The sequence below is a fragment of the Drosophila virilis genome, chromosome 2, assembly GCF_030788295.1.
Source record: "Drosophila virilis strain 15010-1051.87 chromosome 2, Dvir_AGI_RSII-ME, whole genome shotgun sequence".
NCBI classification, from domain to species: domain Eukaryota; kingdom Metazoa; phylum Arthropoda; class Insecta; order Diptera; family Drosophilidae; genus Drosophila; species Drosophila virilis.
In genome coordinates, this window is record NC_091544.1 from 21,298,736 (window position 1) to 21,326,499 (window position 27,764).

General features: G+C 39.5%; 2 protein-coding genes across 3 annotated transcripts in view; one reads left to right on the plus strand and one right to left on the minus strand.

The window, feature by feature from the left end:
- Fur1 (Furin 1) overlaps nt 1-27,764 on the minus strand; it is a 73,347-nt gene that overhangs the window by 12,555 nt on the left and 33,028 nt on the right. The gene's annotated exons all lie outside the window — the stretch shown is intronic.
- Nucleotides 451-2,196, plus strand: ND-49L (NADH dehydrogenase (ubiquinone) 49 kDa subunit-like). The gene is made up of 2 exons (XM_002053154.4): nt 451-736; nt 797-2,196. Exons 1-2 carry the CDS (start codon nt 523-525, stop codon nt 2,194-2,196), a joined length of 1,614 nt encoding a protein of 537 aa, XP_002053190.2. The 5' UTR covers nt 451-522.

The following is a 27,764-nucleotide window of genomic DNA, read 5'->3' on the forward strand; positions in this document are numbered from 1 at the left end:
ATTAGCGATTTAGATTGAAAAGGGTTAGCCCCATTGGAGGAATGACCATTTCATCTCAATCCGGATTACTGGTAATCCGACCTTAAGAAGCAAATTAAAAGCTGCTAATAAGTTTATTAGATAAATTTTGATCACAACTAAGCGCAATTACTCATTGAAATTGCCTTCCTTGGACCAAAAAATGGTATGGGTCTGCAGGAAATACTCAATATGTTTCACATCTCCAATATCAGCAAGTCAATCATTATCTATGGATTCTAAAAATCCATTTTATTATACTAAGCCAAGGCCTAGCATCATCATTAATTAAGATAGCTTTAAAGACGAATCATTAAGAAAACAAATCATTTACAAACCCAGTTTCAGTTTCCAATCAATACAATTTTTAATACAAATAGTATGCCACTGTAAAAACTTCATACAAAAGCTGTTTAGTCATAATATATAAGTTCTTAACCATTTCAAACTCATAAAATTTGACGAAAATATTGGCAAACTATTTTGAATTGATTTGACTTGAAAATGGCCCGGCGATTGGGTAAGATGCAGGAGCTGGCGGAAAAACTTTTTACACCATCGGAAATACATCGTTTCAATGCCTATCGAGATAATTTTTCAAAAAAATTTTTGAATTTGAATTCGTATAGCTTTAGGTGGTCCTTCAAGCGGCCCAGACTGTCAGTCTCTATGCCCAAGTGGATAAATTCGCGTTTGTTCACATCCGGCGACTGTGAAAGTGGGTTTTAGCTGTCTGATTAAGAGGAGTCCCTTTAACTAGAGCTTGTTCAATCCACAGAAACCAGTGAGGAATGCTGTTGCGAGCGACCCGAACACTTGCAGCCGAATTGTGAAATCGATTGGGATTCGGTGCATCCACCGGGTCAACCCTATAAGCCCCGTGATACACACTACTGGTATCCAGATCCGGAATATCTGGAGCAATTCCAGGGCCAGGTCCTTTGGCCCATGGGCGATGAATGGAAGAAGCGGCCGAATCCATCGAGTCGCTATTTTCCGCCCATCAATCGCACATTTCGCAGTAAGTTCATCAACTTTGGACCCGCACATCCAGCGGCACATGGAGTGCTCCGCATGATCCTGGAGCTGGACAATGAGACGGTGCTCTCGGCTGATCCACATATTGGCTTATTGCATCGAGGCACGGAGAAACTCATCGAGTACAAGACGTACACCCAGGCCTTGCCCTATTTTGATCGACTCGACTATGTCTCGTGTATGGCCTGCGAGCAGGCCTATTCTCTGGCCGTAGAGAAGCTGCTGAACATTGAGATCCCACCCAGGGCCAAGTATATTCGCACCCTCTGCGGCGAGCTGATGCGTCTCACCAATCACACCATGGCCGTGAGCTCATCCGTGCTGGACTGTGGCGCCATCACGCCACTTTTCTGGCTTTTCGAGGAACGCGAGAAGCTGTACGAGTTTTCAGAGCGCTTGTCAGGTGCTCGTTTGCACGCGGCGTATATTAGACCAGGCGGTGTGGCCCAGGACATGCCCATAGGCTTCAGTGATGATCTGTATCGGTTTATAATGGCCTTCAGCGATCGCCTCGACGAGGTCGAGGATGTTGTTACCGATAATCGCATTTGGCGCATGCGCAACATTGGCATCGGCCGCATCTCGGCGCACGACGCACTCAACTATGGCTGCACGGGTCCCGTATTACGCGCCACGGGCATCAAATGGGATCTGCGCAAACAGCAGCCCTACGATGCATATGCCGATATGAAATTCGACGTGGCCATCGGCTCGCAGGGCGATTGCTACGATCGTTACCTCGTGCGCGTGCTTGAAATGCGCGAGTCGTGCAGTATCATTTTGCAGTGCTTGAACTTGATGCCGCCGGGTCACATCAAGGTGGATGATCGCAAAATTATGCCGCCACAGCGTCGCAAAATGAAGACTGGCATGGAGGATCTCATACACCACTTCAAGCACTTCTCGCAGGGCTATTGTGTCCCGCCGGGGGAGACCTACACGGCCGTTGAGTCGCCCAAGGGCGAGTTCGGGGTTTATCTGGTCTCGGATGGTAGTTCGCGACCTTATCGATGCAAAATTCGGCCCGCTTCCTATACGCATTTGGCGCTCCTAAGCAAACTGTCGCCTTCATATCTGCTAGCCGACGTTGTGGCTATTATCGGTTCGCTGGACATAGTTTTTGGCGAAATCGATCGCTAGCCGTGTTCAGTGTGTAAGGGTACCTAAGAAATGACAAAATAAAGAGCTTGTAACTCAAAGCAAATGCCTGTCAGGCTTACCGTATGATTCAGATATCCTGCGTGTGACAAGTTGACTACCAAATGACTGTTAAACATACACACTTTTATTTAATTAAGTGCCTTAAGGGAGTACAATGTGACTATCAAAATTAAGGTCATATGAGGGTGACTAAAACGCTCGCCATGTGTCTTTTAAATGTGCAGCAACTGTAAATAAAACTTACAGCGTGTGATTTGTCAAACTGTCAGAGACGCATCTGAGTGTCAAAACCCTAGTGTGTGATTGTCAAACTTTCACAACGAGACTGCAAGCTCTTGAAATCGTGTAGCAAGTGCGTCAGTTCAGGACTCAGAATGTGACTGCCAAACCTAAGTGAGCGAGCCTTTATACGCCGTGCGTGTGACTGTCAAACTCTTAGCGAGTGCCTGTCAAATAGCATGCGTGTTACTGTTAAATTTAATGCGTGCTTATGTGACAGCCCGAAATACGAGCTGACGTTTAATTACGCACTTAAACAACAATAACAACAAGTGTTGGCGACAACGCAAACACCATAAACTATAAATAATAACATCAGCAACACGAGCGCCAACAACACAAAATTCCGCTAAATCCTATAATTACAATAATGGGATAGTCGTTGCCATAAACAAACAATATGTCAGTAAATTTTTGGCAACAGTTTTAAATAACAACACACACACACACACACACACACACGCCCGCTCTTACAACAAATTGAAGTGTGTGCCTTCTCGTAATTATATATTGTATTTATATTATCTTTGTGAAATGCTTGCTAAATTGTTTTGATTTATTCGGGCACGTCTCTGCCTGTGTGGCGCCCAAGCAGTACTCTATGGCCACAGCTGCCAGACGGGCCGGTATGGTGTCTGGAATCTGTTTTTAATTGCATTTAATTGCACGAAATTCTTTAGCAAATTACAATTTAAAGGCTACATGGCAACTATTTTGCAATTTCTTTTAATTATGCTTCAAGAATTCGTTGTTTGTCAACTGGAATTTTGTATTCAGATATTTTCTTTGTTGCAGCCCATTAAAGTGGCATAAAAGGACATGTTTAAGGCATAGCTACATGTATTTCAATTGCGAGTGCGCCTCCAAGCCTTTTTTAGAGATGGAATTTTAAAGCCTTATTTTAGCATAGGCTCATAAAAATTGGTGTATTGTATAACATGGCATGCGGTTGGCAACCCTGCCAAGCATCTATTGTAGAAGGCTGTGTTGACAGTTTTGGAAAGCAATTGCGTGTGTATTTGTGCATGTGTGTGTAACATACGTGCGTTCAGTGTTGCCAAAAACTTGTACATGCTTAAAGCATTAGAGTTAAATAGAGAGAGAGGAAGGGAGCCTGAGCTCTCTTTTGTTAAGAGAGACAGGGAGAGAGAAAGACCCATACTCACGCATCATCAAGCGTTTTACAAATATTATCATTAACCGAAAGTTCTGGCGCAAACTGCATGCTGCCAGGTGCAACAACAACAAAAGCAACAAATACATGCCGCAGCCACATGCAACAACAAACAGCAACTGCAGTGTAGCATAAAAGTATGCAACACAATTTATTTATGCCCAGAGCAGGTTGTCGCCTGGCGATTTGCAGCTGCGGAAGCGGTTGCTTTGCTCGAGTGTGCCTGTGTCTGAGTTTGTGTCTGTGTGTGTGCGTGTGCGTGTGAGTGTGAGTGAGCTTGTGTCTGTGTGTTTAGCTGTCAGTATGCGTTTGTACTGAAATTTGAGCACTTGAAAAACGGACGTACGTGTCGCCAATGGAACGCCTACAAGCAAAATGTCTGCCTATAACCCCAGCTCCCTCCCCGTCGCACTCGCTGCTCGCTTTTCCTTCCACCGGTCCCCGCATCCTGTTGAGCACTAAAATTTTAATTGCAGCTACTCTCTGCGTACGTGTCGCCTTGCGCTGAAACCTCGTTTGGTTTTTATGCCAGTTGCTCCTATACCTATCCCTACTCCAGGTCCCACTACCAGTTTCTCTTCCACTTCCACATCCGCATCCAATCCCGCTTTTATTTCCGACTGTCGACTCTATCAAGTTTATTAATTTATGCGGCCCAGCAGCATCAGCAGCAGGAACAGCATGAACAGCATGAACAGTTACCCGGCCCGGAAAGGATCTACATACTAGTTAAAGATACTCCCCCTACTGTCCGCATACATATGCATTTTTTATTCAGCATTTTAATTGAGTTTGGTGTAAAAGTTTAGTTTATACCCCGGTACTAAAAGCAGTTCGAGCGTGTCCTTTTTTAGGGTCTTCTCTGTTGGACGAGCTTAGTTTTAATCGTTTTGTTGCGGTTTCACTTAAAATTGACGTAAAGCTTGAATAAATATATAATCTTACTCGCCCCATCTCTCTGTATACGTTCCCATCAAATTTAAGTGCTAATGCGGCACACGTTGGTGGATTAATCGGTATTTTCTGTGCTGTGCGTCAGGACATTGGCATTAACTTTTACAGGCCATCTGCTTCGAGGGCTCGTAAATATAAATAGAGTATCCGAATAACATATACATAAGAAAAAAGACTTCTAATCTACATCATAGATCAAATCTCACTGAATATCATATTGAGTATCCAAAAACTGTTGAATTGTCTCTTGATATTGCTTTAAAACGAATTCTCAAATGTAAATACTAGAAAGCAAGAAACACACAATATACAATCCAGCTCAGAAGGAAGTCAAAAAAATCGTGTAGTCTTGAATTATTAACAATATATTTATTGTTATTGAAGAGAACTGAAGTACTGCCAGCAATAGTTTTATCTTTTCGGCTGGGCTCTACTCTTTTTTTTTTTTTTTTTTTTTTTTTTTTTTTAATTAATTTGGTTTATTTTGCGCTGGAATCGATCAGTGCCTTCTGATCTCTACCAAGCGGAGTTAAGGGTATAGTGTATAGTTATTATTTAATAACTTAAATGATAATTACAGACTTAAAAATATATAACAATAATGGGAAAGGGATGTTTAAGTGATGTGCCTCGTTGGTAGGTCGTCGGGGTGTAGCCTTCGGAGGCGCCTCTCACTGATGGGCTCAGCCAGGGCCCTTGCGGCCGCGTTCGGATGCTGCACCAATTTGTCGGAGTATCGGCTGCTGAAGAAGTTGAGCTGATCTCCGACCTTTGTTAGGCGGAGATCGCGTTCGATGGCGTCTGTTGTTACGTACCATGGCAGGCCAGCAACCTTGCGTGCTGCCTTGGCTTGGACCACTCTTATGCGACGGAGCTGGTGTGCTGATGCCGTGCCCCAAACTTGGATCGCATATGTCCAGATAGGCGTTACCATCGTTTTGATAAGCAGTGTCTTCGTGGATATGTGCAGCTTGCTTTGAGGCTTTAGTAGCCAATCGAGCTTTTGAAGTCTTCTCAGGCATTTTGCTCTCGTTGCTGCGATGTGAGGCCCCCATATGAGCCTTCGATCCAGGTGGACACCCAAGTAGCGGAAAGAGTTGGTCTGCTCAATGGTTCCTCCATCGAACCGTAGCCCCTGGCAGCTGTATGGGCGCAGCGTAAAAGTGACGCAGGCGGACTTGGCACAGTTTATAGCGATGTTCCACATAGCTGTCCAGGTTTCGATCTGCAGCAGCCAGTCCTGCACTGCACTTGTAGCAGCTTGCAGATTTTTGTGGGAGGCTAGGAAGGCAGTGTCGTCCGCATATGTTGCCACCAGCAGTCTCGCAGGGCTGAGGTCTTCATTGCTTTGCCCTTGTGTGGGCAGGTCCGCCGTATACAGCGTGTACAGCATCGGACCGAGGACGCTGCCTTGTGGGACACCTGCTCTGATGCCCTTAATTGCCGACCTTTGGTCTTTAACGGCCACATTAAAGGTGCGTCCTGCCAGAAAGGAGCTAAGGATGCTGAAGTATGGCGCTGGGAGTATCAGTTTGATCTTGAACAGAAGACCATCGTGCCAGACCTTGTCAAACGCTTGTTTGACATCGAGGAAAACGCCGACGCAGTATTGCTTCTGCTCAAAAGCTTCTAGTACGTGTTTTACTGCCCGGTGGACCTGCTCGGGGCAGCCGTGAGACTTTCTGAAGCCAAACTGATGATCCGGGACCAGGCGCGTGACCTCGTCGAGTTCTAAGAGACGGCTTAGCAGAAGTCGCTCAAAGACTTTTGAGAGCGTCGGCAGAAGGCTTATAGGGCGGTAGGACTCAAGTTGAGTTAGCGGCTTACCGGGTTTGGCGATCATCACAATTTTCGCATGTTTCCATTGCTTCGGAAAGTGGCCAAGGCGGAGCATGGAGTTGAAAATTGTGGCGAGCGCCATGACTCCTTTGCGTGGGAGAGCCTTAGCTGCTCTGTTGTCGATTTCGTCGCATCCTGGGGTCTTCTTTAGCTCAAGCATTTTCAGCTGTGTCCCGATTTCCGCGGGGGAGATGCTTCTTATCGGGAGAGCCATCTGCAGTGGAGCGTCCAGTGACTCGGCTACTTTACGGCGCTGTGCAACATCTGCGAAGTCGAATGGCTTGAAGGTTGTCTCCAAGTAGTCAGCAAACGCGTTGGCCTTTTCCTCGTCCGATCGGAGCCAGAGGCCAGAGTGGTCCGTGATCGGGGAGGTAAAAACTGGTTGCCTCTTAATGCTTCTGGTGAGCTTCCACACTGAAAAGGTGCTGTTGCCGTCATGCCCAGTTGTTTCGAGGAAGCTGTCTAGATTTTCCGTTCGAGTCCTAGCCAGCAGTCGTCTGAGCCGGTTGGACGCGCTTACCATTTCTGCCTTGGTAGAGAGGTCTCCGTTGCGGATGTACAGCCTCCTTAGACGTCTTTTGTCGGCAAGGAGACTCCTGGCTTCAGGGCTTAGTAGGGACCTTCTGAAGGTACGAGAGTGAGGCAGGGTTTGCGGGGCTGCACGTCTAGCAGCTTCCGTAATTTTCGCTGTGAGGTGGTCAACGTAGCTCTCCAGTTCACTTGCCGTATTTATGGTGACGTTGAGCTCTAATGTGTCCTACTCTTTAGGAGACAAGTCTAGAATATGCATTGAAGATTCATGTCTGGGGTTGCTTAATCGCAGGTTATGTCGATAGAAATTTACAGAAGATCACATTGTATTTTTGATTGATGCAGTACTTAAAGTCAATAAACAGATGGTATCAATTTAATATTAATCTAAAATCACGGAGTATTTTTTATTAACTTTGTCCGTTTCACGCTCTTCTCCGATAAACAAGAAATTTTCACAACTTAACCGCAAAAGTTTGAATTGTTTAAAGCACCTATTTAAACGCTTTAGATGCGCCTGCATTTTCATAGATGATTCCCAACACATTTTCCGGCTACCCATTTCTCTCTCGTTCATTCTCTTACTCTCTCTTCTCTTTGTAACGCAAAAACAGCCAATTTTCTAGTGCATTTGTCACAGACAGCAAAGTGGACAAAAGCAATAAACCACAACAAATTACAACAACAAGCCGAGAAAGAGAAAGAGTTAGAAAAAGCAAGAGAGGGTCTCGACAGCAAATGGACAGAAAGAGAAAGGTAGAGTAATATGTTAAGCTGTGAATAATGCGAATCATGGACTGCAGGAGTGGGAGTGGGGCAACATGAGGAAAGCTTTTAAAATTGTCAACAGTTTAATTAATCAACTTGTATGCGAGCGAGAAAAAAAGGTAGAGACTGAGAGTTTAACTGGGGCTGATAAATGGCGGCAAGGGGGTAGACAGATTAGTCGCTGGGCTGCCTGTGAATGCGGTTTTGCAAAAACGCTCGTCACGTCTGCCACGCTCAATTTCCAACGCGAATGGTTAATTTTTAAGCAGGACCACAAGCAGCCAGACACGGCTGCCGTCAAACTGGGTGGCAACGCCAAACAGTCAGACGTTCTGCCAGCCAGTGGGTGGTCGAGAGCGAAGTCCAATATAAATATGTGCACCGTTTAATTAGCTGCTAATTAATTAAGCTCTAAAGTCGACGATGAGCAAAAGCTGTGGCTTGCGGCGGCAATTGTATGTAGCTTTGGTTTTCAATTAACTGGTCGACAGAATAGACGATAGATGATTATGCGGATGGAAGTTAATGCGTTCTGGTCGTTGCCTTGCGTTGGTCAATTATGAAATGAATACTCATTATAGAATTAAAGCTCATTTCGATGCTAAAGTTAGGCTCTTACGCACAGCGAAGACCTCTGCTAAACAGGTCGAATTCCGCCATGATCGTTGTTCTGTACAGCGGATTAAACTAGCGACTTTAAGCTTTAACTTGACTTAAAGCTCATTAGACATCTGTCTAACATCATGAACAAGGTTAGCACAGTTTTTAGACTTTAAATTGTTGTCGGCTGACTGATATTAGGAAAAATTAAAGCTTAAATATAACTTAAGGAAAGCTGAATAAGTAGTACCATTCCAATAACAAACTATCATATGCACATTTTAAAATATAATGCTTGTAACGAGCACGTTAGCTTTGCAGGGGCAAATGTAACATAATCTGCCATAACATTTTTAAAAACTGCATTGCAACAACTGCCAACTGCAGTTGACATCTTACACAGGTTTTGTGTGACATTTCACAGCTCTCTCTCTCTCTCTCTCTCTCTCTCTCTCTCTCTCTCTTAGGGAGCCCTGTCACACTTGCTACTGTCACACAATTTCCAACAACCAACCAAACATAAAAAAAAATTATGATTTTGAATTCTTATGTCACCGGTAAGCGCGTAAGCATACGCTGCTCAGCAAAGGTATTGGCAATTGCGAGTATGCAATATCTGTTACAGAGTACAGAGCTTTAAGTTGAATTAAAGTTTCAGATGAATTTGAATAGAGTTCTAATGAGTTCATTTACATAAAATTTGTGTTTAAAAATGCCGTGCTTAATGATCGTTTGAGCTTTCAGTGCGCTCTCATCTATGCTTTAGAGTCTTTTTCCTGCAGGTGCACAATTGCGGCTCCATTATTTTGTGTACCATTGCTGCTATTACCATGCATACAGCATCGCATTTGTTTGGAATCGTTTTCTTGCCTGTTGCTTTTATGCAAAAGCTATAAAAATAAAAATTGTTTGTTTGTTTTTTTAATCGTACACTCGTGTGCGCTTTCCTTTTGTTCAAATATTTATAAAAAGTGAACACGATTGTTACATGTAATTGGTGGAGTGGGTATGCTTAATGTACAGTTGTGCGGCCAGAGTTGCCACAAACCCATAACAACTGAGACATGGCAGAGCAGAAACCACAGAAAAAGGTGCAAACAAAACTTTTGCATGCATATTTATGGCTTTTGCTCTTTATTTGCTAAAAGCAAACAATAAATTGAGTTTGTTTATTATGCCTTGCCACGCCCACTTACCTAAGTATTTATATATATATATATATAGGTGATGTGATGTATGTATATTTCTTGGGTTGAGAAGAGATTGCCAGACAAATCCCAATAAACTAATTTCTTGGCATAACTGGGGTATATACTGTGTAAGTAGCCGTCGGCTAGTTTTACGATAGATAAATAAGTCTTTGCGTAGGGTCGTCCATATGCCAGCTTTACACATGGCTGCAGCCCCCAGGGGTTAGTCAGACTGTGAAAATCTACCCTTAGTCGCTAGATACAACATAATTGTTTGTATGTAGCCCACGTGGAAGTTGAGTTTTTCGTGTTTCTTTTTATTATTATTATTTTTTTTTTTTTTTTTTGCAATCAGGTAGGCTGGCTTACCCTGCCTAAAGACAGTCAGCCACTGACAACCCTTGGGCACAAATGCATGTCAAACTGTCCCCTGTGGGTAACGCATCTCGAGGGTAGCATAAAGAGCAAACTTTTCCTAAGCAAAAAAAACAAAAAAATTGAATAAAGCAAAAGATCAGCTGCTATAAATTTGAAACTGGTCTTGAGCTCTGCTTGCTATGGCAATCGGGGAGCAATATGGGGGCAATGTGTGTTTTAAGGGTTGCAAGCGTTACGTTCGGGCAGCTTACTATCTTAGGGCTTAACCCTGGCTGGCTGTTAAGCGCCAGCAAAAAAAAAAAGACATTTGCAGGCATTAGACCTTCACCATTTGCCTAAAAGGACATTCGCTCTTTAAGCAAAATCTATTTCTGCATGATAAATAAGGTATATTTATGAGAGGTATATAAGAGAGTTTAAGATAGTGTATAAACAGCGTTCTAATGTATTTCGGGATCTTTCTAAAAGAACGCTTAGCTACGTAATATTTTTCTACAGGATCTGAAGGACACTTCTATTTGAACCAGATGTCTTGAAATCTTTAATAAATTATGCCAGAGATTCGCTATGCGCATCAGCGCTCATAAACTGAAAATAAATCTTGGAAATACAAATTAAAATTTGTTGCCACGTAATGGTTTACAATGTACTTGTGTGGAAAATTATTAAAATGAATATGCCGAATGCAATTTATAAACAGTTTAACGCCTGACCACCCCTAACATTGTATATGGGCTCCCCCTACTGCACATTATAATTAAAAATTTGTGGGGAAATATTGTGGAAAAATAATGCTTTAAAATGAGCAGCAAGGCGTGTGACAGAGAAATATAAATGACAGGACAGCATAAAAACGATAATCGACAGCTGAAAAACATAATTTTTAACAACAACAACAATACAGGAATCATATGCCACATGCGCTGCATTTCAATTAATGTCATTGAATGGACGCGGACATTATCTCGTATTTAAATCACATGATTTTATAAATTATGAGAGACATTTCGTTGCTGATTTGAATTTATTTATTTACACATTTACAATTTAATATGTAACAAATTAAATATGTTTAAAAATGTATTGTAATTGCATTTGAAATTAATTGACATGCTTTAAATTGTGCACTATTCGAAGAAATAGTATTAATTATGTGTGCGGGCGTTTGTCATACGACACACACATATCAAATAGTGCCCCTGAGTGCCGTGAATATCAAACTGTAATGTACTGCCGCACAACAACCCTCATTTCAACTATTATGGAAACTGGGCTACGCTTCATCATCTCAAGTTACGGCAAATGGCAAAAATGTAATGGCCAAATCATTTGAAATGGGTTCGGGGGGTATGTGTGCCAGTCAACAACTTTGACACTATTTGGACTCAACCCAAGCTGATCCGATGCCAATCAGGCAACACAATCATCAAAGTTGCATCAGTCACTCGGCCGAGCAGAGAGCACTTGTCAAAATTGGTAAGCAAAATAGCAGCCAGTCCGGTGCAAAATCGACAGCTGTGCCAAAAATGATTTACGAGCAGCAAGTTTTGACAATCATTTTTTGGTCAAAACAGCTTCGCAACTGTAGATGAAAAATATCCAATTTAAAGCTAATTTGCAGAAGCTAAATGAGCGGACTAGCTAAGAGACACGCAACTATTAAATTAGGCATGTATCATATAAAGTTATTTTACCCAATATGACATATAGGACTATAATGAACCTTAACAATTTCCAAAAATCTAGCTCTTATAGTTCGAGTTCAATTAAATTTATAGAGTTTTATCGATTGCTCGACGCGTCTTTGTTCATTAATGTAACTTAAGCTGTTGATTATTTAGTAAGGTATTGGGTATATATTAGGGCAATCGAAAATCTGTCCACCAAATCCTATAGTTCCAGACAACAATTAGTTCACTGTGGTCGATACTTGGAGGCGCCTTTAGATGTTAATGGAGAATAAGTGGTGCGTCTTTATTGAGCCCACATTCTTTTACCGCACATACTCGCAGACTCAAAAAAAAAAACTTATTTTTACAAGTGTAAAAACGGGGAAAAAAAATGCTATTGGCACAGTGCACATAAAACACGAAAAAGAGGTACAAAATCACAGACTCTTTGAATTTTATTGGTTAACTACGGGTATTTGCATTGGTGACTCTCGCCCCGGTCATTCATCGGGTCGCCCTTTAACACACATTTCAGCAATCCGCTGGCATTCAGTACACAGAGTTGTGTGTGTGGGTGTGTGTGTACACCGCGTGGAATTTATTGACTTTTTCAAAATGGCAGCAACTTTTCACAGAATGTTTCACTATTTTATCGGAAAGTCAAGCGGCTGCAAGTGACTGTTGCAATACTTTTCGATTGGAATTAAACTGCAGTAAAAAAATCACATTTTCGGTAAATATAAGTTTTATCAGAGACAACCTGACTATTGACTAGCTACTTATACGCTCCTCGTTTCTGGATTTCACTCTGCTTCGAGAGGTCTTCAATATTCCTTTTTGTGTGCTATCATGAAGGTAACAAGCATGCAAGGGATTATTTTTTCTAGATTTCTAAAAAAAAACATTTGAATCTCCTCAGATATTTTCTTTCAGCACAATGCCGTAACTTTGGCCGAGCATTAACAGTGTAACTGTCACAGAAGCCGTGTTGATGTGTTTAGAAATTATCTAAATATTTTTGGAATTTGTATGTGCCGTGTACTTGAATTGAATTCTGCCTTTATTGAGTGCACGATGATTTACTGATCGTTTTCATGCCCTTATGGAACATACCCAAATATTACGCATACACAATGTGTGCCACTCGATGCAGATGCAGTGAAATTGCCAAACTCATTCAAGCGCGAACAAAAGCAATGAAGCCAAGCGAGTTAACCAAACCGAACCGAGCTCAACTTAACTTAACTTTGGAGTGTCGTGGTGAGGGAGGAAGGTTTTTGTGGGCTTGGTTTGGAGAGTTAAGGGAACACTTTAGCACAACAGCAAAACCACTTTAATACTTGTATCTGGGATGCAAACTATCTCAGCTCAGCATATCAAGGGAATGCAATAAATATGCATGCCATATATTATGTGTGCACTTATAATTGCACTCGGATGTTGTTGCTCGATTGAAAAGGGATGTATTATATGGTATATACTGTGGTAAGACAAGCCTGTAGTATCTACGATATTATCCGAATTGCAACTGGATACAAAAAATCCAAAGCGGCATAGTCATATTTCTTGCACTTTGAGAAATAAAGCGAACATATTTGCTTTGTAGGTTGTATATAGTTTTTCCATTTTTCATTTTTGAATCGCATTAGAGGATATACTCTTATCGTTCATTTGGAAGAAATCACTTGTACTGGAGTTTTTTTTACTTTTTGTGTTACTCGCACATGCTCATCATCATTAACCGCAAGTTGCTTCAAGTTGCTGTTCATCATCATTATCAGCAATATCGTCAGCTGCCAGCAGTTGTTGTCGTTGTTATTGTTGTTGTTGTCGGCCTTTGTTAAATGCAAACGCATCCGCTGCATTTCGGGTCATGCCTTGTGTAAGTCCGATGCAAATTTCCAAATATTTTTGCATTTCAATTACCAGCATCAGCATCAGGCACGTAAATTGCACCCACAATGCAAGGAGTGCTAGAGGAACTGAAAGAGTAGGAGTAGTCCTTTGGCTGTCCCAAATTGATTGCACTTGTTGTTGTGTGGGCTACGAGCCAAGCTACACTGTACGCCCGCACTTGGTACGTAGTCCATGGGCGATGGTTCATCTCATCGACTGATGCTGTTGATGACCCCATTCGCTTGAGTAATGATGCCACTTGCTTTGGCCATGTCCTGCGCCTGTGTCCTATAGCCGTATACTGGCTGGGCTTCAGCCGTTTTGAGGGCGTTTAATGCTGTGCAACACAAATCGATTTAGTGAAACTATCAAACCGCCTTGTTTTTCCTATACCACAGCCGTTTGCCCAGCGTCTTTAGCTGATTTTTGGGCCTGTGATGTAATGCGAAATTCGACGTTTGCATCACAGTCGCAATGGCAATTGTTGAAGTCGGCATTAAGCAGACAACTCTCTCTTAATATTCTCAGCTGCTCGTTTCGCTTCTTTGTCTCTTTTTTGGCAACGCAATTGATTCGTTAGGTTTCCAATCTGTCGCTTGTTAGTTCAAATTGATTGAAATTTGGTTAGGTTTCTCTTTGAAGCCACATTTGATTTGTCTTGTAATTGGATGTTGTATGCGGGCGCTGATCATTAGAAGCAACCGTAAAAGAGACAACTATTTAATAAACTGAAGAGTTTGAACTTGCGATGCGGCTTTGAGGCTAGTTTAATATGTACATAAGGAATTTACTGAATATAAAAACTAGGAGCTGTAAAAAACATTTCACTAAAAATTTAATTTTAAATTCAGATTAAATCGAAATAGTTTTGAGCACGTCGGAAGTAATTATAGATTTCTCAGAACAAATAAAATTGAAGGCAATCGAAAAATCGAAACACATCGAACTAAAATGAATCAAATCAATAAAACCTAACCTAAATAGTGAATATAAATAAATAAATATAAATAATGTACATCAATGGAGAATTAATTAGAAATATATTTCGAAGTAATTTTTGTGGTAAATACGGAAACGGAAATATTTAAAAATATTTTGGAAAAATGGGTAAAATTGAGGTAAGATAAAAACACATATAATTTAATCCACAATTTATACTGATAAAATATATATGCCTTTTGCCTTTAAATTATACAAGGGCTAGGGCGATAAGGGGTTGTTAGTTCATAAGAAAAAGATTGAGTCTACTTGTGCAAATTTTGCAAGCATTAAAGTGCTTCACTTTATTGTTTGGCTGAGTTTCACTCTGTACACGCAGATAATAAATTTCTAAGAAACAACTTCAAATAGATGACACTCTTCCAAACTTCAAACCTTAAACCATGCAATAAAAAACTACGCACTTGACTGGAATGGAAGAAATGCTGCATATTTTGAGGCGCACGCATAACAGCAGCACGGCACGGGAAGCACGTAGAATGCAACAACAACAGCAAGGGCAACAACAGGAATAAAAACGAACAACATAGATGAAATGGAGAAGTGAGCTGTTATTGCACCTAAAAGAAAAAATCCTTCAAGCAAGCGCAGGCCAAGGGGAATGGTGAATGCGAACTTGCGGGTGGGGGTACAGAAGCAAACGCACGTCATTCATAATAGAAAAGTGTGAAAATGAAAAACTCGCATGTCAGCACTAAAAAATTTCTAAATAATTTTTCACAAAAATTTCATTACAACTGTTGCGGGCTGTGCAAGGAGCTAAGTGTTCTGTGCGTGTGTCGGGGCATGTGCCAGTGTGTGTGCATATGCCCCAAGCAACGGAAACTTGATTCGGAAGTTGCCCAAGGCCCGTACTCAATGCATTTTCAATTTCCGTCTGCGGTGGCTGCTGTGTAATTGCCAGCACGTGTGACCCAAACGAACAGCCAGTGGCAAGTGGCACCCACAAGCATACACACTCACACGCACGCAAACACACACATGCACTTGTATTTGATGTTAAGATTTCTTAAGCGACGTCACCGAAAAGCTGTTAAGAAACGACAACCACAAGCGCAGAAGCAGCTGTGGCATCCATCGATGACCGTGACACAAATTGAACGCGTGAGCGGGGCAACCTACAATGGAGGGTGGTGAGCAGGAAGCAGGCGACGTACAATAATAATAATCATAAACACACAACGCTCAAGGGGGCGTGGCATGTGTAAGCGGTAGAAGCAGCAGAAAATAAAGGCCGAAGAATAAATACCCTTGAATTATTATGGCTTACGGCATTTCAGATATTAAGAAAGAATTCTAATGCTCGTAGTTCCTCAATTTTGGTGAATATATCTTGAAACACAGAAAATTTAGCCTATCAATAAAAAGTATTTTTCAACCGATGCTTCTTTTTGAGCTATCGCTCTAAGAACCGAATTCTTCTATTATCGTTTCTTCCGCTTCTGTACAGTACTACTGCGTAGGATAATTAAACCACATTCATTCCAAAATGTAAGCCGTTTCCAGTTATGCTTTGACTACTCATACTTAAGAGCTACATTAATTTTATAGTTTCTCTTTGTTTGAAACTTTGCAGGGTTTTAGCAATATTTCATCTATGGTATATTTTTAATTTATTTTCCCTTCACCGAACTTTTTCACTATATTAAAGATGGTAAACAACGATTTTAAAACGATTGTAAAAATATTTTATTTTTTCTTGAAATTTTACTTCGAAATTTGCATTTAAACTTTGTAAGTTTTTAATGCCGAACGCACTTTTGAAGAGATCAAAGAATGCAAGCTCGTCAAAAGTTAAATTACTTGAAACTTTGCTGAGCAACCAAAAAACATAAAAACTATAAACTATAAAAAAAACCTTTAACAAAAGGTATGGCGCAAAAATTAATAGTGGAAATCTTAAGGCGATGAAAGCGGCTCAAATAAAACTTTGTTAGCGAAGTTAGCGAAATACAAAATTTTTATTTTTGTATTTATTTATTAATGGTCGACAAACGAGTGTCTTCCTCATTATTCAATAGGTTATACAATAGATAATAGAATTATATGCTAAAAGCCTAGTTAAAGAATGCAATTTTCTAAATAGCATCACCGACCGATGGCCAGTCCGGCCAGCTGTGCCCCTTTTCACAGCTAATTTTGTCAGTAATGCTCTTAGAGCCAACATCTAAGCAGAAGGTTGTAAGTAGTTGAACAAATAGGACTTCAATTTAGTTTGAATTCAATTTAAAGAAGTAGCTTTATTTAATTATTTTTGGGAGTCTATATATCTATTGTTATTAAAAACAATTTATACCTCTTTTGGCTAATTTATATTTATGTACTTACAGGAATTACATAGTTGATAGATTTTCTGAAAAATCTCTTAGGCAGAATCTTTAAGTTTAACATGTTTTCGATTTATATCTCAGCAAAATTTCTGTGAATTTCGAAAACATCCTTAATATATAAAATTCAAAGTCACGATTTAAGCAGAAATCATAATCTGAAACAAATTTAGAGTTTGCAACTATATTTTCTTTGATTACGGAAACTAACCGCGCCCTGGCATGTTGCAACTCATGCCGTTTCAGCAACGTCTTCCCCGAGGTGTTTGTGCAACATTTGTAGCCCTCGTCCCAACCCCTGAGGGACGCCCGTAGAGAAGACGTGTGTTGCTCGTGGCAACATCACCAATACATCAAATGAAGCCATTAAAGTGCAAATGTGAAGCGAATCGCGAATTGCTGTTTGAAAGATGAAAGAAGCGAGCGACAAGAAGCGAAAAGCGAGGCAGTGAGAATCACAAAAACAATATCAACAACAACAACAAAAACAACAATAATATTATAACTGAAATGCATTAATCAACAGTTTTCTAGGTATTTTTTCTATTTTGGGGTAGCTCTTGGGTAGGGTGAGCGTTAGGTTTCTGAAATAAAGCAATCTGAACATGAAATTACTGATGAAATCCGTGACTGGTTTTAGATTGCAATGAAACCCGTATGAAATATGTAGCTAGGTGGATGCTGTGGGTGGTGGCACAAACTGCACTTAAGGGATGATTTTTACTTTGTATTTATAGCACAGAAATATGAAACGCACATGTGTAAGACACAAATTGCTGGCATTGCATTATGGGCAATTTGTTGTTATCATCTTAGCTCTACTGCTTTCTCTGAGTTCTATTGGTAGCTTTTTAATGAATCCTATACCAATTTTAACTTATTTTATTCTGTTTCTAAGTTTCACTGGTCCTCCATGACAAAATGGGAATAGAATACCTTTCGCGATAGTAACTTTAATCATATTTACCTTTCCCAATGCGCTACCTTTATTTCGACATCACCTCATCTGTGTTTCCCTAGTTTTCGGCATGGCTTCTTGCGGGTCTCTTGTACATTTGCCTCTTGGATTGCCCATAAATTCGCTGGCGTAAAATGGGTTCTAATTTAAAACTCGCAAGCCCATGAAAATCTTCCAATGCCTCCAACCGAAGGCAAATGCCAGCGAACCCAGCAGTTAATCATGTAGCAATGTATTAATTTGAATACCCTTGTACAGAGGCAATGAGTCGCGGTAGATGTAAGCACACACGGTAACAATTATGACATATATAAGCTTAGCATGTATCTGTGAGATACATATAGCACCAGTATCTATACATTTATTGTGCAAGAGCATTACATACGCCTTAAGCTGAATGGAAGTTGATGCGATAAAGCAGCTTGAATGCACACACATACATCATCTATTGAATATACACACATACATACACAGACACCATCTATATCCACATCATGCATTTCATATGAACTAATTTCGCTGCTAATTTTTCTGCCTGTGTTATTCACGGTCTGCGTCTCGCGGCGTTGACACGCAGCGGCATCTCTTTTAATTTCCTAAAATAATAAAAAATTTAAACGGCGGAAAAATTCAATTTGAAAAATGGAATGCACGCGCAGACAGAACGGCGACGGGGTAGGATATTATAGCTATGTGAGTGATGGATTCGCCACCGAATCTTTAAGCAGCGCTAGCGGAAATTTAACATAGCAAACATCCGGCAAAATGAAAAACATAGCAGGCAGCTTAAAAGATTATTAATCAGAAGAAAAGTGAAACAAAGAAGTCAAATATTAAATTGTGCGCTTTAAAATGTGAAGATATCAGGCTGTTCATTTCTTTTATCGATTGCAGATTAAAATTAATGCTACCGAAAAAATACTATTCAAATTGGGATAAATGAGTCGGATTTTGCTTTGCACTAAAAGATGCATGCGTCGATTATCTTACGTATAATCTAATTTCTCTTCTTAAATGTATAAAAGAGCTGAAAGCCGCCGCGTTGCAAGAGCTTAAAATATTGTCACCCAACAGTATGGCGGCAAAGTTAAAGACTTTTGACTTTCACTCGTTTTCATGTCGTGCTTACAACAAGGATAGAAGCTTCTCCATAAGAAGATTGCCATCAAGCCGTCCGAGGAACCGAGTATCGAGTAGTTTCGAGATTCGAAACAAATAAAAAAGAAAAACATTTGTTGCATACTTTCAGGCAAAACAGAAGTGAAAGTTGCGCGTGCCTTGTCACCGACAAAGAGAGAGAGAGAGAGAGAAAGGGACAGCGCTAAATAGAGAGAGAGAGAGAGGGAGAAAGAGAGATGGAAAGTGTGCGACAAGGCATGTGTGGTGCTTGCAACACTCAGAGTCCTGTCAGTGGGTTACTTGCCACCAATGGAAGCGCTAAACATTGCAACAACAGCTTAGAGGAGACGACGACAGCAATAGGGTGACTAAAGCAATTTTGGCTTTAAATAAACTTAGCCAAACGAGGGCAGGTTGGTGGACGGGGGAAGTACTGCATCGCGTGACAGGTTCTAAATGTATCGTCTGGCAGCTGGGATCTTGAAAGCCGCAAGACACTTGCAACACTCATCGAACGGAAGAAAAGCAAACAACATTTAAAGAATTCACATATCAAGTTCTTGGCAAGCGCAATTGCAAACGGGCTTCATATGCAGTTGCCTACTTTGCTGTGGACGCGAGCTGTTAGGCCAAGATTAACGAGACGATGCATCTAATTTTTAATTCCGTATGTGGTGTTTGCTTAATGCAGTTATGTAAGTGGATTTGGCTTTGTTCGTTCTTACTCCATTTAATATTTATTAATATTTTGTGAATAATAGCGAATTCACGCATTAATTTCTGAGTTTCTTACAATGAAAGGTTTATTTTCTTGCCATTTAACGCTAGCACTAATATTTAAGCTGAAAAGGACAGATTCTAAAGATTTATAAGCAAATGCAAAGATTAATTACAATAGTTAAATGTGGTAAATTGCTTTTAATTTAAGCAATTTGTATCAAGTTAAACTACGTTTTTCAACATAATTAATTGATTTTACTATAACTGTTGGCTTGTAAAAAAAACATTAAAATTTGAATTGATTAAAAGAAAACGAGATTTAAATTAAAATGAAAGCTTCAATTATGTTTTAGTTTTTTGCGTTCATGCAGACATTTGGCTATGACTGAACCAGTTCGTTTTCTCTATTTTATTGACTTTGAATATACTCATAATTTTACAAAACGTTCTCTTTTTAACATTGAGTACAGTATAGGGTATTAAATAAGCGTCTGCTACGGATTGCTTCATTTTGTTGCCAGTCTTTCAGCATTTCAGACACCTCTCATCACATTTATCCGCAATATTTATCACTTGATGTGAATAACATATCAGTTGTCAGTAATTTCCTTTCACTTTGCTTAAGTCAGACGCAACCCCTCCCCAACCCAGTTACCGTCGAACAGGTGTGAAAAAACGTGCGCTCTTTAATTCAAAAACAAAAAAGCCAAACACGTTGCTTTCCCTGCCGTGAAAACTGTACAACAAAAACCAAATGCAATGCGGCAAGCTACGCATTGTATAAAACACTCGCACACAGTCACACTTACACACACGCATTGACACGGCGTTGGTTGCACAAATTTGAGCGTTGCATATTTTGTGGCGCTTGAAATTTTTATGGCAATTTGCCAGGCGAGCTACGCGCGTGCAGCGTGATAACCGTTGCAAAGTGTGGCAAAACGGAATTGTTGCGCTTAAATGCGGTCACAAAACGCACACAGTAGGTTGACTGAAAAGGGGGGAGCGGGTGGGCTGTTGCACGGTTGGTTGCAGGTTTGTGTGGCTTAAGAAGTGGAATGCATTCTTTTAGCGCTCTCACGTGCTGCGTTACGACTTTTCGTTGTGGCTTTCGCCTTGGACCCACAAATTTCTCACATGTTAAATGCTTGTCCTTTTGTGCCATTTTTCTATCTCTGTCTCTCTCTATCACTCTCTCCGTCTCTTTGTGGATAGAGGTATAGATCGTCCTACACTTTTTTCCTTCCTCATTTGTTGTTCAATAAATAGCGGACTTCATGGCGGGTTCTGCCCTTATCCGCCTCTGTTTTGTATCACCATAAAAATGCCTCAAAATGTTGCAAGGACTTTGCGGCTTCTGTTTTCCTATATTTTGGTTGTGCTGGACGTAGCCAAAAATGTGCATGACCTTTTACGACAGTTTTCACTCAGCTTTGCTTCAGCACAGGCATAATTGCCCAGTAAATTGTTCAGTTTATGGTATCTAACACACACACATGCACGCATACATACTCATTGTTGCATGCTTATAGTGTAGCATATACATATAAAATAATGCCTTAACAACTGCCCAACAGCAGCTCAGTTTTTCCATTTCTCGACAGAACATTTTTGCTTCCTTTGCCTGGGGTTTTAAAACTTGACGGAAAATAATGCTACAAAGTTTATGGTTAGCGTTGAAGGGATTGAGGGCGTTTAGGTAGTGGGAAGGAGACAGAACATACTATGTTATCAAATCCTTTAATGCAGACAAATTTGAGTGGACTTGAGCGGATTGGGTGCGGGACTAGACTAGTCAAGCCAAATGAATGCCAGAAGCTATTAGATTTTCAGTGGTAATTAAGTTTGCACGTGGTCAATCTGTGTGGCTTATGCAACTGTGGCTTTTCCCAAAAAGGCCAAGGTAAAAACTTTTTCAAAAGCAGTTTGGGGAATAAAGTTCAGGAATATAGCCTATATAGATTAGCTTTAAAATAAAATATCAACAGCTGTCAGTGGTTTGGTTTGCCAGGTCATAAAAAAATTCTTTGCATTTCGGTTAATTTTGTGAATATGTGTTTTATATACTGAACTCATTGAAAATGGGTAAAAGGGGTATAATGTTTTTGTGCAAATGTAGGCAGGCAGAGGGAAGCATCGATCCCATAAAGTATATACATTCTTGATCAGCATCAACAGCCGAGTCGATCTAGCCATGTTCGTCTGTCTATCCGTTTGTGCGTCTGTCCGTCCGTCCGCCTGTCTATCTGTCCATATCTGAATATTCTGTCGAAATCCTGTTTTTTGAGCGAATGGTGTGAATAATAAGATCTGGAGTCACCAAAGTTGATATGTTGTTTCCAGAGCATATATATATCAAGTATCTTTCACTTTATAGCTATCACCATCTTCCCGCAATTACCTCATAGCTACAAATCAAGTGATCCAAATTCTGCTGCCAACCAATATGCAATTGTCATGTTTAGAATACAAGAATATTTTATAATACAATAAGATTTACTGCTGAAAGTTTCATCAAGATCGGTTAAGAAGCAAGAAAGAAAATGTGTTTTGCCTGCCTACGTAATTGCGGCAATAAGCGAAAATTTAAAGAATTTTTAATTTCATGTACACACACACATTCATGCGCGTCTGCTTCAAATTCTATCAACAGCATTGCAATGGCCATTGCATTGTTTTCTTAGCTGCTTTTTGAATTCGATTTTTTATCATTAAGAATTAATAATGGGTGTGGTGGTTCGGTAGAGGCGGCGACAAGTAGCGCGGACTGTTGCGAGTTCCAACCCTGCCGAGAAAACAATTTTAAAAAGCGGGTAGCGCGAGCTGCATATGGAGTTTGAATAAGAGGTATTAGGGTATCCCCTTGTCGGGTGCTTTCGACCTATTTAATTTTATATTCGTTGTATTTTACCAATTTTTGATAAAATAATTTAAAAGCTATAATGTTATAACAATTTTAACAAATTCACTTTTCCACTTTTGAAATGAGTCGAGTTTTAAAGCTTATTTTAATAATACTAAAGGCAAGTCTTCAATTATCAACTTTTGCAATTAGGAAAAAGTTTTCTTTTACCAATATAACAACTTTTCCAAATTAAAGCGAACTATCATGTAGATGTTGAAAAATTTGATAGCTTCACTTAAAGCTTAATCACTTTTTCTCTCATAGAAATTCATAAACTTTTTTCCATTCGAGCCAACGTAATGCAGTTACCAACTTGCTTTTAATGTATATTTGCCATGCATTTAACTAATATTTTTCGCTCTTTAAACTGACATGACTGGCTCGACCCTCACATCTTGCCCTTATACTGGCTAGTTCCAGAGGGTTTTTCTCTTATATTGCGGTACTGGGCATCTGCACAGCACCTGCAGTTGGAATACCCAAAAGGACCTGCAGATAATTTAAACTAACACAACAGCTTTCGTCACAGTTTGGTTCAGTTGTCGCCTGGGGAGCCGGAGCCGAGTGGTTCAGAGCGTTCTGTTGGCTTCAGGCGCGCACCGCTGAGTGGGTCAACACGCTGGCTACAGGGCTTATTCCATTTTCGCTGAATGCATGAAATAGCGGTGGAAGGGGTTTTGGTTAACCAAAAGCTACGTGTTTTTCAATTTTGTTTTGTATTTTTAGCTGATTTTCGGCCTTTTTTTTGCTTTTGGCCATGAAACAATTTTGAGTGGCGTCTTGTGGCGCTGCGAAGTATGTCATACATTATTTGCTTTGAATTAGCGCATATCCTTGGGTGCCAACTTGTCCGCCGCCAATGTTATATAAATTAGCGGCAATGAAGAAATTTTAAAATTTATGAGTTTTGCAGGATCTCGTGAAGAGAGAGAGCACTCAAATTGCTTGAATTCGTCCCGTTTGCGTTGAATGTGTTTTAAAAAATTTCTGGCGGGCATTCTGTAAAAAACTCCACTTTTCGGGCACATGTACATATGTTTGTGTATGTGTGAGGGTAAAGGCGTGCGTGTGGGTGACTGTTATCTGCCTCAATTTCTGTCTGGGGATGTGAGAAACTTTTAACTTTTTCTTACTCACTTTGAATTTCATATTGTTTAAAAGTCGCCTTTTACCTTTTTGGGCGTTACTTTCCGCCGTTGATTATTTTTCAAAAACTAACTCTGTTTGCAATAATGCAATTAATCCTATTTGCATTATTGGATGATATTCGGATAAAATTAGCTTTTCAGCAAAATAAGAATTGTAGGAACTTTTTTACTTTTTCCTTCATTTCATTCGTTAGAAGTGGAAAATTCTGTAAAATGTAAAACTAAAAAACAAACAACTCGTATAAATGGATGTGATGTGATTTGATAAATTGTGTTTTCAAAAGCCAAATGCAGTGCCAGTAGAAAAGTACTATTAGGAGGACAGATTAATATTTGCTTTGGATTGACTCCTAAATTAAATTGGATCTATAAATATACAACATTCTACGTATTTATCTATCATAATTTGATATCTATCTAGAGGGTAGATAATATTCTCATAAAATCAGTAACGCAGTGAAGGAGGAATCTCCTACCCTCTAAAGTATATATATGCCTGATCTGTATCTGTTTATGTTCGTCCGTCTGTCTGTGTCTATCAAAGACGACTTTCTGTCGCAGGCAGTAGATGTGTCGGAAACGGATACAAGCTATTTTGAAAAAACTTTGTTAGTGCCACTATGATCCTTAAATACTAAAGTATTTATCTGGTAAAAGTGTCTGTTTTTCAAGATAGTTCAAATAACTTTTATTGATTAAAATCAGCAAAATCCAAAGGTTTATAGTTTTTTCTTATTAAATAATATATATTGTGTGTCCACAAAGTTAGAAGTTTGTTCATTGATTTTTGTAACATATATTTTTTGTTATTTTAAGGGTCCAAAATCTTTTCAGATACTTCAATAATATTTGTAAACAAGACAATAAGATAAAAAACTATTTATTTAGAACTTATAATTATTTTTAATTAGATATAAGGAACAATATTTCCTGTTATGAAAATGCCATCATTTCGCATTTAATGATAGCTACTTTTCTACTACATTTTCTGCTACTTTCGCTAATAGTATTAACATGCTTGTACGTACTTTGTCCTCCAACTTCGCATGTAAGTCAATTAGGGGACTTAAGCGGATGTCTAGTTGGGCTACCTGACCCGGACAGACGAACCCTAACAACTCTCTTCTAATTTCAAAGACCCCATCCAATACATATATATTTCTACATTAATTTCCATTAGTACTGCTTACACACTGCCAATGCAAAGGTTTACGACGTTTACGTTTCATGCGCAAAATAGAATAGAAGATGCTTTTCCCAAGCATCTTGCTGGACTTGACTGCCCAAAAGACACACTCGCACACACACACACACTTCAAGTGTGTGTGCCGACTGGCAAATCTAATTAGGCAGCCATGGAGCTTTCTATGCAATGCTGAGGCATTAATGCCATGGTCCATAAAATGGCGCCCAACGTATGTCAGGGTGACAGTGACGCCGTCGGTTGGGTTCAATTGGCTTTTTCTTTATTAGGCTGAGGGTTTTTATGAACGGCTATACAATATGCACTTAAATGTTTCAAACTTAATGCCGAGCAATGTTGTTGGCAACCATATACATTCATTTTTATTAAGTATACCGCACGTTGTGCACAACATTTTCAACTCATGTAGCTTCAACTCTCACAATTGCACAGCGCTATTGTAATAAAATTCAAAACGATTAGCGCTATTTTTTGTTGCTGCTTTTATATTTGGTAGCTGCTCGCCAAATGCAAAAGCGGAAACAGCGCAAATTGGATTTCCGCAGGGTAGCCAACCACTGAATTTATAAAAATCCCCATCTCATTATGCGGTATGAGTTGCGCTGCGAGTGTTTTTCGTTTGTTTACTTATATTTTATTTTTGTTATCAAATACGGCTAGTATTATAACAAAAATGGTTTGGCTAAATGTTTTATTCTTTGAACGAACGCGAAAAAAGAAAGTTCTAATTACATTGGGTTTTTTTTTTGGTGTCCGGGGTTAACTTTTGTTTTTATACCCTGTAATTGTTAGTGCGCTTAGGAGCGTATTTTTCACACGTGATTCTACATGCAACAATGGAAGTGTATAGCTCTGATCCTGAACTTATTTATGTTATTAAAGAATGCTTGCTTAGAGGGTATGTGTAGGAATGGCACCAATTTCTTTCTATGAGTATAGTAATATAAATTACTCCACAAATTATAAACTAATTAATGTTATTATAGTTAATATTTATTCCCATACATTTGGAATGGAACCAATCAAATTTGAATTACAATTTTAATAATAATTTACTTTATTTGAATTAAGCATTCGCATACGAGAATATGGAATAGTTTATTGGAATTGTAAGTTATTTTACGCTATAGTATTTAAACAATCCAATAATAAAATAGATATACCAAAAGGATGCCCCAGGTTACTCGAATAGTTTTTTTAAATCTTTCACAGAGTATCTTGTAGTTCTTACCCTTAATAAGACGCCTCATAATTGTTACCTTTTTTGTTTTTTTTTTTTTAATATTTAAGAAAAAATGATCTGTTGTGCTGCTTCCCCAATTCGATTTATTTTTTAAGAACGGAATATTTGACAATGTAAATATTGCGAAACCTGCACAGTTAATTAGTTGCGCAAAAGTTTCTTAATACTCTGACATCATGAAATTTGGATTATACATTATTATACTCCAAAAATGTTGACATCAAACATGTCACATGTGAAGTAATTTGATTAAGAGCATCTGCTCCCCAAAGGTTTTTGTACCATTTTGGGATAAAACTATGTGGACAAAGCAAAAAATACAACATAATTCAATTTATTTGAACAAATTGACTGCCAGAAAGTTCGGGTCCCAAAGCGAACCCAAAAAGCCCAACAAATGAGAATGGAAGTAAGCTTGGTTTATGTGTATGTGGTTGTGTGGCAGGGTATGTATGTGTGGATGTCGGTGAGTGTGGCATATGCAAATTGAGAAATTGCTTAGGAGACTACTTTTTGTGGGTGCCAGAAATCTAGATTTTGAATAATTGCTGCGGCATGCAAACTCTGTGAATCAAAATATATGAAATAGACGCCTGAGGCAATTTTCTTGCAAAAATTTACGTCAAACCAAGAAAATGAGCTACAAATTTGTGTTATCAAAAAAACCACAGATATGCTACAAGCTTGACATTTAAAAACAGTTTAAAAGCCTCGAGAAAAGCTTAAGCCAAAAGTTGGCTTAAAGTTTTGCTATTGCGATTGTGGAAAAACTCAAACGAGACAGCGCAAACGCCCACAAATCAGACGGCCACACAGCAGCAACAACAACAGCCAAAACAACAACATAAGCCCTTAAAAGTAGGCTTAAAAAAGGAAACAAAAGCTCCAACAACGACAGCGGCAAAGGAAGCAAAGGTTGCGTGTCTGTGCGCTGAATTATTTATATGCGCTTGATAACAACAACAGCAACAACAATAGTAAAAGCAACAACAATAAGAACAATGCTAGCAACAATATGGACAGAGGGAGGAAAAGGTTAAGCATGGATACGTGCAAAGGGCCAAATAAACGCAGACAGATAGAAAGAAAACAGCTGGGAATGCTCTAGTCAAGAATGCAAGACCAGCAAATACCCAGGACGCAACTTCGAACTGCCATAATATTCACTTCCATTCATTCAAAAGTTTTTGCGTATATTGTGAGATGGTTTTATAATTATCATAATATAAAAATGTCATTTGATTAAGTGAATATCTAAGAATTAGGATGTTAAGATTTATCAATTTTAGGGAAGTAACGAACTTATTAAAATAAAGGGTTGCTATCGATGCAGATCAGCAATACATATAGTTTGATATTTGTTTTAATGGATGCAAGCAATCCTCTTTATGTTCTTAAATATTTATACATTAAATATTTCCCCTGTGTTTATCAGTCACAAGAGGAGATACACATCTCATTATTACATAACAAACACCTTGGCATCTGTAAATTATAATATATTTTGATATGTTTGCCAATTATTTCAAAACGCTTGCTCAATATTTTAAATCATTACCAAAAATTTGCTTAGGCACCTACCTTTACCGAAAATTGTACAGAGTATGCACACAGACTATGTTAGACACAGTGGGTACACACACAC

Bases quoted from the DNA above. Each gene is read 5' to 3' on its own strand.
- ND-49L (XM_002053154.4), top strand. From the start codon at position 523: ATGGCCCGGCGATTGGGTAAGATGCAGGAGCTGGCGGAAAAACTTTTT. The intron at 737-796 runs GTGGGTTTTAGC...TTCAATCCACAG, and splicing joins CACATCCGGCGACTGTGAAA to AAACCAGTGAGGAATGCTGT.